Source organism: Amblyomma mixtum, chromosome 3 (assembly GCF_055824585.1).
Source record: "Amblyomma mixtum isolate Tamu chromosome 3, ASM5582458v1, whole genome shotgun sequence".
NCBI lineage: Eukaryota > Metazoa > Arthropoda > Arachnida > Ixodida > Ixodidae > Amblyomma > Amblyomma mixtum.
This window is the reverse complement of record NC_143014.1, coordinates 199,424,723-199,437,886: the sequence shown is the minus strand read 5'-3', so window position 1 is coordinate 199,437,886 and position 13,164 is coordinate 199,424,723. Positions and strand designations below refer to the sequence as shown.

Sequence of the window (13,164 nt, the reverse complement as noted above, 5' to 3'; positions counted from 1 at the left end):
GCATCTGACACTCTACTGATTTGATCGAAAAAGAAAGTTTCAAGAAGTTTTCGCTTATATTGTATCTTTTTGCCGTTACTCAGGCACGCAACTACCTCTTTCCATTGTGAAACTGCGTCGCATAGGAGCGGAGGATTTGACAGAAGGAACCCTGGTTCACAGCGTAGAGATTGAAAAATTTTTTATATACTTGAGAGTGAATTGTGATAGTAAGGTGGGGAGAAATAAATATGGAAGAACAACAGAAAGAAACCAAGCCCTACGTAACTAAAACTTAAATTTTTTCAGTTATCCTTTTTGGTATCCTAATTTTTACTATATTTTTATGTGCATTTCGTTTCAGTGTTATTCCATTCATGAGCTGCCTTGGCCAGTTTCCTTGCTTTGTGCTAGTATGCCTGATTTGATTGTTAGTTAAAATCATGTGCCAGGCATATAAAGCGTACATTTATTTGTAACATATTTTTTTTACATATACTTCTAGCCGCTTTGAGGAGGTAGTGGTAGTTTTTGCCCGACACAGATATACACAAGAAAAACGCATGTTAACAAGAATAAAAAACAACAACAATGCAATGCACTTTGACACAATCGAGGCATAAGCTGGGGAACAAAGATTTCGACTACATAGGTGCATGATCACGAGAATCAGAAAACAACAAAGTAAATTGACTCAACCGAAAAAAAATGCATTGAGCTGTGTAGACAGTCTTTATAGGTCTTAGTTCAGGATGGTTCGAGTTTCTGCTTGAAATACAAACACAGAAAGGTTGGTTACGAATATGGTAATAGGTGGGGAATCGATATGGTCTTGGGGTTAAGCTTTTTATTCGCGAATTGCCTATAAAAAATAAAAACGAAATGAGTCCGTATTGAACCTGTATTCTTGTACGCGCGTGTTGTGTTTGTGCCTGCTGGTTCTTGACTATGATTCAAGCAGATACTTGCTACTGTCATTCGCAAAAAGCTCTTGTAGAGCTAGTAAAGAAGTTTCAAGCATGAGGCCTTGTTATTTATTATTAGTAGTAGCTCTTTATTAAAATAACGAAGAAAAAGATGTTGCCAGCCACATCATCTGCCACCGAAACCTGAAGCACCTGAGCCGAAAGAACTTAGCATGGTTTGTAATTATGGATAAACCTGCAGTAGCCAGGTGTTGTGAAGGTGAAGTGTAACAATCGTATTTGTTGTAAATAAATCTGGCAGCATTGTGCTGCTTTCTAATTTAGTTATACTTGTGCGTATATTTGGGAACCAAGATTTTACGTCATACTCGAGCACCGGTTGAACTAGTGAGGTATATGGAAGGAGGTTTGTATCTGGGGAGGCGGCTTTTAATTTCCGTTTCAAGGAATAAAAGGTGCAGAGGGCTTTGCTAGCAACATATGAGACATGTTTCTCCCATTTTAGATATTCAGTAATAAATATACCAAGATATTAAACTCTTTTGCTTTTTTAGTTTGGAGTTCTGGAGGTCGTAGTGGAAAGTGAAAGGCTCTTTTTTCTAGTTATAATTACGAAGACTGTTTTGGTTACGTTAAAGACCATTTTCCGCGTCTCACACCAAGAGCGCTAGCGGATGTACCGTGATATATCTGCGGTCACCGCGAAAGATTGATCGTGCGCAGAAGCGTTTCCAGTTTGCGCAAAAAAAAAAAAAAAAAATTGGAGCATTGCTAACACAAAAATTGTGCTAAAAGGACAGTATTTTGGTATCATTTTTATGTGACGCAGACTTTTGCGAGAATGGACAGTCGCACATTAGCTAAGCCGCACGCTCAGCTCGTGGTGCAACTTTGTGGTGGAAGACGCAAGTTAGTGGTGCGCTTTGCGTCATCGTTTTTAAAAAGGCACTGCCAGTACCATCAGGAGAGACAAGCGGCGTTTATGGGGAATACTGTAACGATGTCGGAAGCTTGTAGAAGTACTTCGCGAATGACCGCGCAATATAAATGAAATGTGCAACTACACGACTCACCGCATGCAGCACATGAAGTCATCAGTGCGTGAATGACATGCATAATGTATACTTTCACTCAAATCATTTGTAGAGTATATTTTAGCACAAACATTCATGACTATAGTCAAGGGCATGAGCGAGTAAATATAGCGAAGCAGAAGTTCATCTTTGTGAGCGAAAAATTTCAGTTTCGGGAAATTAAGACGCACATGCGGCGCACGACAACGTAGAATGCTAACTGTTCCTTGTTGAATTATGCCTCACTACCTTTTCTACAATTGTAAGATTTTCGTGCAGAAAGCCACTCGCATATTACACGAGGTTGTGGGTAGCTGCGCCGAGGTAAAAACAATGTCTCATCAAAGATGGCGGGAAGGAATATTTAGAAATCAACCTGCCTCAGGTAATATCGAGTGTAGATTGAAATACCCAATTATTGCAAGGAAGTAGTAGTGCAAGACGAGTTGCTGTCACTTATGCTCGGGGAAGTAAACTTGTAAATTGCTGATTGATTGATTGATTGATTGATTGATTGATTGATTGATTGATTGATTGATTGATTGATTGATTGATTGATTGATTGATTGATTGATTGATTGATTGATTGATTGATTGATTGATTGATTGATTGCAAAAATGAATTACTGTGCATGAGCGTGATAATTAACGCCTATTTATTTATGCACAAAGCGCGCCAAATTTATATAGAGGACGTGCGAGCGGTGTGCTGCGAAGAATAGAAAATGACCTGTGACCGTAGTTGCTGGTGCTTCAGAAGCGTGTGTTGAAGAGAGGGCGCTGCTGTGTTGCTTGGTGCGCAACATTGGCCGAGCAGACAAACAACCCACATGGCCATAGCGCCGTACCCCGAAAACACTAGCTGTTGCCAGATTTGTTTTGTTTTTTTACTGCTTTGCGCACTGATTGCACCTGTCGAACAAATTTTGCCTTGTCACCGCATTTGCTGCAGCAGTTAAAGCAACTGAGGACAATTCGAACGTGGCCTTTGTCAACATATTACCGTATTCTAATGACAAAAAGCTGCATGTTTACTGAAAATTAAGGTTTTATGCAGTGTGAAAAATGTCGAAAAATGAAATATAAGTATCGCCACCACCGGCAGTGCTCGCAAGCAAATTGCGGTATTATCAAGACGATTTGATGGGCTCGGATGCCTGAAGCTATGCGACACTGCCATCCTTTTCCTAACGCTGATCACGCAGTCTGTTTCGCTCTTGACGTCAAGAGTTTTAACCGAGTGGTGGGAAAACTTTCAAATACAGTCTTCTCGGCACTAAATGCGTCTTTTGCTGCTGAAAAGACATAACATAGCCACAAAAAGCCATACCACTGTTCTCATTGCGAGCGGAAATTGGATGGAATTGTCCGCAGTGTTTCTTTAAGATGGGTCGATGTAGTAAGTGAACAAGTGGTGTAACATGGCCTCCTCATTTTCGCAAGCCAGAGAAGGCACACAACCAATAGACAAGTATATAAAAGCGGCAAAGTTACCTATAGAACCGTGAAGGGCGTACTTGCTTGCAGGTTGTTTTAGAACAGCGCGAGGGACAGTGAAGATAAGCTGTACCTGTAGATGATGAAGTGAAGTTATCTAACACTTGACGTAATGAGCTTAAATCAGTGCAGCATCGCATATCACGTGAAATTGTTTCTGAGCGACTACCAATGATATGCTAAGCCTTGCACTGCTGCTCACAGTCAATAAACTTCATGAAATCCGTTGTTCATTGGCAAAAAAAGGAATTTTAAAGTTTGTATATTTGCTAAAAAAGCATCCAGAACGCTAAACTTGCCACGTTGCGTCATTAACATGAGTGCTGACACTGCGATTGTTTCTTCTTTTCTCTCTCTATCAACAACAGTTGGCCAGTCGTGGGGCTGGGCGCCACCTTTATGCTGCTGCTGGCCGGGAGTGTGGTATCCGGAGTCATCACGTTTCTAGCCAAGCTGCCGCCAGGGCTCATCTTTTACCCGGACCTTGAGTACGTGTGCCTCAGGCGTTTCTCTTGCACGCGTCTTGAGTAGCTGCTTTATTCTGTCATGCTACTGGCTGAGTCTTAATGTATTGGGGGTAAACCGCGGATTTGTAACTCAAAAAGCACCCGGTAGAGTACGCATGAAGCCTCTCGGAATCCTCTCAGGAGCCAGCAGTCCGTGGCGAGTATGTGTGCTATTTGGTAGCTCGCAGATCTATAAAAGGCTTTACTTTGAGTGACAAAATGTGTTGTTAATATTTTTGACGGCACACTGTATGCGATTAGTTAATTTTTGGTCAAGTTTGGAGGAGGTGTCTTATTAGCTTCAACAATTTTTACCGAGCAGCTGACTCTTACCGCCCATTTGACGGGCGACAGTATAAATACGGCCTTCCGCCAAGAGCATGGTATGGTGTGCATGTGATCGTGAGGGTCACATTCGTTGTGACAGTGGTATAGTGCGGCTAAGCATAGCGATAGAAAGAAGAGTTACCTGATGGACAAGCGGGTGAACTCTACCTGTTTACTAGCGCAAAGACAACACATTGGACGGAGAGAAACATACCGGGACAACCGCATAACTAAGGAGTGATTTCGTACACGTGCATATGCCGAGGCATGCCTACGTGCACCGGCGCTTGCACGCTGCGCATAACATGAAAGAGAAAAGAAGCATGCACTAAATGAAAACAAGAGCCTCACAATCTCATCTAATCTTTCACTGTGGTAGCACACTACTTAGACACTACTTCGCCCAGACGAAGACAAGTCCTCTTGTCGAAACGTTGGCTCAAGCAACCTGAGGTTTTCCCCTCCCTTGTTGATTTTGTGATCGCCAAGGACCAACTACCACACCCTCTCTCTACTTAGACAGAGGGAAGATTTCTGTTTTCGTCCGTTAGATAAAGGCTGCGCATACGCTTGTCACTCCTCCAGTCGACCCCAAAAGCCTCTTTATCTGGTTTTCTTGTTTCCATGCTTCGAATGAAGATGCGGACTCGAAAACTTAAGCAGGTAACCGCAGCAAGGTGACCTCTCATCACATCTTCATGCACGGTGTTCTCGCACGACGTTCTTACAACTAATCACTCAGAAACCTTCCTTTCCTGCCGACGTAGTCTTTGGCACATGACAATAGTAAACAATTAGGAAGGGCTCCTGCGTTTTTTTTTTTTCGAGCATGTGTCTCCTGCTCATCGGACTATACTTTCTAGCAAACGCTAGACAGTGCAGAGGTTCATTATAGCGTAATGGGGCAGTGATGCTTTGACGTGCCCACCTTGCGAGGGGCGCCAGATGCACTTACGCAGTGACAGGAGTGCGCCTGCACTTGGCCCTTCGAGGTAGCGGATAGAGTGAACGCTGACTCTGCTGGCAATCTTTTCAAGAATGTGGCTGATCCAACGCATGGGAAGAGTAACTGCAATTTTCATCCCTTTGTTCACTTGGTCATTAGTATTCCAGCTGGAATTTTTGCGTTTTTTTTTCGCATGGCTGGCCACAGCTAGCATGCAGCCACAACGCATGGGCACCCACACGAAAGCAACAAACCAGGGGTCGCATTTTGGACGTTTCGTTTCGTTTTCATTTAATTTGGTTCTCTACCATTGGTCGCTGCTCCCGATGGCGTAGGCCTTGAGGAAGACGTCGCGCTGGTCGCGTCGAGCTCATTTATTTTATATTTTAGCACTTCTTTCTTTGTGGCCGCTGGTCCCCACCCGATCTGTTCATAGCTTTCTTGAATACGGATGGGAGTTGACGTGTCTACTTATCGAGCGCGTTTCGGCTCGTTCTTTCCATGCCGACAGTGCAAGTGTTGTCATGTTGCAAGCTTCATGCAGCAACAGGCCTCATTCGCATCATTTGCCCAAGGCTCTCCCTGACGTCACTTTCATCTTGCTTTGTACTACTGCTGCTCGCCTCGGGTGACGTTGAGTAATTCCAGGCCCAAGATAGGGGACATACTCGTACTGCTGAAGGAATGTCATAAAGAGGCGACAGCGGCTCTAGCAGAAATCAGTGAAGCGGTACCGAGCATAGGGACGAGACTAAGTGCCATCGAACAAAGTTCAGCTACCTAAGGTGTGGGTGGAGAAGGATTTCTTACCTAAAGTACAGTTAGCCAAGAAAAAGTTGGGAAAATACGCCAAGCAGAGAAAGAAAACGAGCGCTTCAGAGTTGGTTTTAAGAACCTGCATCTGAACGGACAATCCAGTACAATTTCAAAGCATGTAGCATAGTTAAGATCAAACCAACTAATGTTTCGTCCACTGAGTGACAAACGTGGTCTAATGAAAGCATTAATTCAATAAAGCTCATAATTCTGTTCTCCTGGCGAATTTTCGCAGTCTTCTGCCTAAAGGTGATGTATTAGAAACATTTATGCGCATTTTTTCAGAAGACAATTTTGGCCACTGAAATCTGGCTTTCAGATGAAGTTTCGAACAGCGAACTTTCCGTTAACACAGAACTGGCTCCCATAGTGGCGGAGTAATTATTGCGATTAAACATTAATTTCAGGCTACTTTGATATCAATTGATTCACCTCTAGAGATAGTCAGGTGATCCAGTCGTGGATTTCCGACAATTATTATCAGTGTATGCCATCGACCAACCAATTCACGGCAAGAATTCATCGATTTCTCAAATGACGCACTGAAGCAGAATTCGCTTAGGTTCCCGACAGGCGTACTTATTGTGGGCGGAGATTTCAATTATCCAGCTATAAACTGTTCAACGTCATCAACTTTCATCTCCGAACGAAATCAGTCTGGGTGTTTTCATTTTGTTCATTTATTGCAACTTCATCTATTATCACAGTTGGTCTGCTAGCTTACGCGCGACAATCATATCTAAATTTAATGCATATGAACCATCCTGATTACGCTTGTTTCAGTGTGTTGGAGGAAATGAGGGACCATAAGCTCATACATTATTAATTTTTGCTGCCTCGCCCGAATAACACCAAAATAAAAAATGTATTCCGAACTGCGCACGCACCGACATAGGCAGAATGAATCAATTACTAGGCGCGTTCTCAACTGACTTCCTAACATATTTTTCCCATTGCACAACTGACCAGAACTAGAGTTTATTCCGTGACAAACTCAAAGAGATTGAGAATGTATGCATTCTGAAATTAATAATTAAAACCAGAATTAATGATCCTTGGTACACGCATCAAAGGAAGAGATTCTTAATAAAAATAAACGCACTTACTGAAAGGCTACACGAATTAATGCTCCTGTGGAGTGGGCAAAATATTAAAAACTTTCTGCTTTAACTTCAGCTAAAATCGAAGATGCAAAGCGCAAGTATATTAACGTCATTCTTCTTAATATGCTAAAAACCAACCCAAAGATGTTTTGGTGCATTGTCAGTAATCACGCGTTACTAACACTAATTAAAGGGACGATGCTACACCAATACCACTACACGAGTGCGCCAACTTTTCAACGACACTTTTAAGGACGCATTCAAAGATGAAACTGCTCTTGACTCATTTCTCACAGTTCCTTCGCCGGTCATACGGCACCGTTTAACTCATATCACAGTTACAGAAAACGGTGTGGTCCCAAACAATCCACAGGTTGCCCATTGTCCAGGTCCTGACGGTGTTAGAGCAAAATTTCTAAAATCCTCATGTCAGCACTCATATATTTTTCTGGCATTACACTTTCAGCAGTAACTTGACATAGGAGTCATTCCAGACCACTGGAGAACTGCGCATATAATACTTTTACATAAATCAGGCAACAATAAAGATCGCAAAAATTTCAGCAGTAACTTGACACAGGAGTCATTCCAGACCACTACAGAACTGCGCATATAATACTTTTACATAAATCAGGTAACACTACAAATAGCAGAAATTACAGGCCAATATCTCTGACCTCCATTTCCTGCAGATTATTCCAACGCATCTTGTTTACCCACGTCATGAATCATCTAATAGAAATAACTTGCTCTTTCAAAATCAGTATGTCTTCAGGCATAAACGGTCATGCCAAACTGGGCTTTTTGAACTTGAAACAGACCTTCACCGTTCCTTACATACGTCGAATGAGACCGATGTAATTTTCATACACTTTTCCAAAGACTTTAACCGTTTGCCACATAAGCGTTTGCTATTAAAGACTCGTAACCTTCAGCTTGACCATAAAACAACTAATTGAATTGAACAATTTCCAACTAATCGTCTTCAGGCAGTGAAACTTGACCACTGTATTTCGAACCACATCACCGTAACCTCATTCTTCAAGGGTCCGTGCTTGATCCTTTACTTTTTGTTTACTTATATCAATGACATTGCCACAAACTGAACTTCACGTCTTCTTGCAGGTGACTGCGCAGTTTAGAGGGATGTTGTTAACCCAAGCGACGTGCGTATCCTTCAGTCCGATTAAACTAAATTAGCTGAATAGTGCCTCATAAGAAAGATGCAGATTACCATCGACAGAACTAAATATTCAAGATTTTCAACCAGAGTCCAGTCGCTTCGGCCGCTTCTGTTCTCCAAGCTAGGCAGCGCGCATGGTCCCTTTTAATGCTTTAGTGACTTCAGGAGTCTCTGCCCTCAGCCGGTTTGCTTAGGTCGACCTCACTGCAGAGCAAAATAGTCGCAGATTTTATCAATACATGGTTCTACAGTATATCAATGGTCGCGGAGGTTTCCAGTGTTGTGTACTACGTGACTTCTTTTCCTGCAACAGAAAATGTTTTATGATGTGCAGGTACTCATATATTGACGAATAACGATGCTCTGCACATGAGTTATGCTGTATTTAAGTTACCCTTGATGGCACTCATATCCTGAAAACCAAACTGCTATATTTAAAACGCAAGCACGGAATAAAATAGCCCAGAATCTTGTACAAAAACGAGACAAATCAGGACAAATTTTATTAGTAGTCGTGTGCTCCAAAAGGGGGCGTTAGGCATCCGTGGGTGACCTCATTACTTCGAATCCGCGCACTCTTACGTCATAACCATTTCGACCAGCCGAAAAGCGTGACACCTCTGCTGACGACCTTCTGTCGACAACGATGAGGCATTGAAGGCTTTCGCGTTAAAAGAAACACCTGACCTACGTGTGATGCGCAAACACAAACACCACTACTGCGACAGTACTGGTGAGCCTTATGATGGGCGCCCTAGAAACATAAAGAGAAAAAAAAGATCTGTACTGAGCACTGCATTTTTGTGTCGCGTACTAATTTTTTCATTCATTTAATTCTGTTGTTTTCATTCTGCGGTCACATCTACGTTTTTTTTCGCTTTTTTTAGCGCCTGCACTGCTTGCGCGAATTGGGCCTTCAGGGTAACGCAAGTAAATGAACATATTGCGTGTTGAGGTACTGCTACTACATATTTGGCTATGATTATTTATAGCCAGTTTCATATCGTGGAGAGGTCACTTGTGCGAGGATATCAGCGGTGGGCGCATGCTTGACTATTTGTTTTTCTCTCTCATACGCTTCAGCACTGTGTCTAATCTGGTGACGTACGTCTACCACAAGCCTTACAACCACATCGGATCATACTGCGTCGGTGTGTTTCTTGGATACATCATTGTCAGACATCGAGACATCAAACTAAAGCCGGTAAGTGAATTACACGCTATCTCAAATAAAGGCTTTATTGTCAGTGAGCAGCCTTTAGTGCTACTGTTGCGCGAATTGCTCCTACAAGTTGTTGTTTACAATATCTAGGTATGCGTGAATATCCAAATATCTATTAAAATGAAGGGGTCTACAATGCGTCAATATAGAGTTCGCATCGATAAGGTTATGTAATTTACATTAAAAAAAAATGTGGGCAAATTCAGGCCGTTGTATATGGTTCATGGTCCAGGTTTGACAGTTTGCATGCCGGTCGATAATTCAGTGCAACTGTGGAAACCTCCCCCAATGCCAGTATGCCGAAATGTTTAGGGTCAACGTCACACCAGTGTCTGACATGTGGCTTCAAAAATTTGAATTTGCAGTTATTCTTGTCACTTTGTTGCCATAGGGAAGGGTTGCAAATGCGTGAGGTTTTCAGCATTGGCAAATAAATTTCATTGTCGACTAGATACTTCTCATGCTTTTTGACATGGTCCCACACGTCCCTCATTCTGTTCTCATTGCGTTGTCACTGGGAGCGTTTAACTTTTCTAAAGGACAATTTTCTACTTGCGCTAAAGATTATGTGATACATGTTTTGCAGTCTTGATTTGTTCAGGGCGTCTTGCGGCGTGCAGGACCTACGCAAAATGAAGCACCTCTGAAAATAGAGCTCATTTCCTGCTTATTTAATAAAGACATGCTGTACGCTTGTTATTCAACCCCTCTCTCTCTCTCCCCCCCTGCTGTCGTCCGGAGAACAGCTGACGCAGGTGGTGGGCTGGTGCACATCCTTCTCAGTGGGCGTGGCCGTGCTCTGGGCAGCGTACCGCTGGAACGCCGAGTTGCCCGGCCCTCCGGTGGCGGCGCTGTATGCCGCCACACATCGAGTCGCCTGGTGCGTCGCGCTGGCCTGGCTCACCTTCGCCTGCGTAGCGGGACACGGAGGTGCGCACATGAACGTCTTCACTCGTTCTGTAATTCGCGATCCGCCACGTTAAGCCGTCACGTCCATATCTTGACAAGCTCACGCGCTTCCATGTATATTGCTGACACGTTGGCTCACCCATTTCGCAGACGCATTCAACTCAAAACGGCTTATGCTGGCCGAGGGTTTTCACCGTTTAAAATCGACTGTACCTGAAAAGGCTGCGCCTGTGATTTATCTGTCCGTTGTTGAGCCAAAATTTTCTCTTCAGATTTTATGCGGTACCGTCCTGCTTGAACCTAGGCATCACTGGAAAGCACACAGAGAAATCGAACATTATGTATTTCAGGAAGATACAATAAGATTAAAGATCAAAAATCAGAAACAGAAATGACGTATTGACGTGTTTAAAATCATGCCGCATATTGGTACAGAGGAGGAGGTCTCAAAGTGAAACGCACTAAGCATGAATTAGCCTATATGGGAGTAAAAAGGAAGTTGTCCCGCAGCGCAGCCCCTTTCAAGGGAAGGGTGTGCTGCCCGAGTACCGCTGTAGATTTCGTTCACTAAATATGCGGAATGCTTACTCTTACCAACGGATGAACGTAACCTCAAATCAGTGCAACTTTATACAGTTAGCAATGGAAGGAGATTTTTTTAAACGCGGCACCGGAAGCACTGAGTTTAGCAAACAGAGGAGGTTGAAACCTCTGTTCAAACCTTCGTAGCTTCTAGAACTTCGCATATTTCGAAGAGGAAATTTGTTTGCGGTGCCAATCGTAAGCATTCCGCAGTTTTTGTACAAATCTACCCCAGTGCTTGGAAAGCCCACCCAGCCCCTCGATGCCAGTGCTCTAGAGGACAGATGACTTCCTTTTAACTATCATATAGGCTAATTCGTGTTTAGAGTTAATAGTGTGTTGGGACCAGGCGGATGATCTGAATACTATGATGGGAGTAATCCACCGCGTTGCAGACAAAGTTTCCCTTCTGGGGCCTTTTGCCGAGCAGTCTTCTTGCGTTTCCTCCGGTTCTCTCGTCTCATGAAATACCGCAAAAGCTCATAATTTGTAAGAACCGCAAGCGTGGTTCATTCATGACTGCAAGTATCAAGTATAAAAAGAATTTTGAGCTCAAGCCAAATTGTTTAGTGAGGCCAATGAAAACGAAGCCAGCGTGCTTTCCTCGACAAATACCTCAATCAGCCACTACAGAATATTAGTACACGAAAACTAAAACTTGAATAAGCTCCCCCGAAAACCATATCATTTTTAGGACAAAAATTTGAGTGTTTTAAGATCAGCGAGATAGCTACATAAGAGGTCTAGGGCTACATTTTCTAAAAACTTTATTTATTCATTTTTGACCTATTGTCGGTGAACGGCAGAGGCTGAGGGCAGTTAGAGAAAACAGTAAACCTGGAAAAAAAATTGGCTGGTTAAACCTGGAGGATTGCGAAAGCAACATCGGCGCGTAGCCATATATTATTGCGTGAGCTACACTGCCCACAATCTCGCCGTTTCGCGTGCTCTTGCACGACCATACTGCGCATGCGCGAGGAGCAAGTGACGTCACTACGCACAGCTGGCATGCCGGCGGCCCCGGCGCGCAGCTGTGCGCCGCTACTGTGCATCGGAGAGGAGAGAGAGAGAGAAGATGGAAAGCGCGCGGCAGAGGCTGCGGCCCCGGCACCCTAGTTATGCGCCGCTACTGCGCATGCGCAACTGGCGAGCGCGGCGGTGGCACCTCTGAGTCACCCGCGCAGCGACGGCGGCGGCGCGCCAGCTGTGCGCCGTGTGACGTCACTGCTCCTCGTGCATGCATAGTATGGCCTTTCCTCGGCTCCGCGAAATGGCTCGGCGACTAGCGCAGTGTTGCGCTCGCAACAAAAATGACACAAAATACGGTCCGTGGTTTTCAACACCCTTGTACAAAATGTATTAATTAAAATTTAGCCTTTGATGGATAATCATCGCTGCAAATCGGAGTTCTGTTTTATTCACGATGAATAAAGTAAACAGACGGAGCATAACGGAGCCCTTCGTTTTCGGGCAAAACTCGGTTTCAACCGATTATTAGAGCGAAGGCTCTAATCCGGACGTTCAGAGCCTGTGATCGTCTCTTTCGTGTACGTGCCTAGCGCGAACGCTCCTAATCGTCGTCTTCTACGCAGCACTGCCAAGCGCGAGCGCTCCTCCCCGAGGCACTGCCCGCTCAGCGTCGTCTTCTGCGCAGCACAAATTCGGCGGTACCCGAGCAAAATCCTCTTTTGCGTGTCCGCTAAAGAAAGACGGAAAAATGAATAAGTAATCATGTGTGTGCCCCATTTCAGTCATTCATGCATGTAAAGTCGGTAAAAATAATCTTTGCCGAAAAAAAAAAGCCCGTCTGGATCGAATATTGTGAACATTCTCTGTCGTTTGCAACCCGAGCAGATTTCTGGAAAATCGGGTTAAACCCGATTCCTACCCGGAAGTGTTGTTACCCAGTTCACACAGAAGAATGAACCGCGCGGAAGCAAGCAGATGTAGTTTGCTTATCATGGTGCTTTCAATTCAACGTTGATTTAAAGCCAATTTAAGGCTTGTTATTCATGATGCGGCTTAATCGCAAGATCAGTCCTAAGCGTGTGCTTTAGTGGGGAGAGGCCAGATCATATCTATTGAATGTACCATC

At 43.8% G+C, this 13,164-nt stretch overlaps 1 protein-coding gene across 1 annotated transcript in view; it reads left to right on the top strand.

Annotated features, from left to right (window-relative positions):
* Positions 1 to 13,164, top strand: part of LOC149353264 (nose resistant to fluoxetine protein 6-like) — an 84,720-nt gene that overhangs the window by 57,952 nt on the left and 13,604 nt on the right. The window contains exons 11-13 of the mRNA XM_089577305.1: positions 3,844 to 3,963; positions 9,440 to 9,560; positions 10,325 to 10,508. Coding sequence (XP_089433431.1) covers positions 3,844 to 3,963; positions 9,440 to 9,560; positions 10,325 to 10,508 — 425 coding nt within the window. The remainder of the gene's footprint in view (positions 1 to 3,843; positions 3,964 to 9,439; positions 9,561 to 10,324; positions 10,509 to 13,164) is intronic.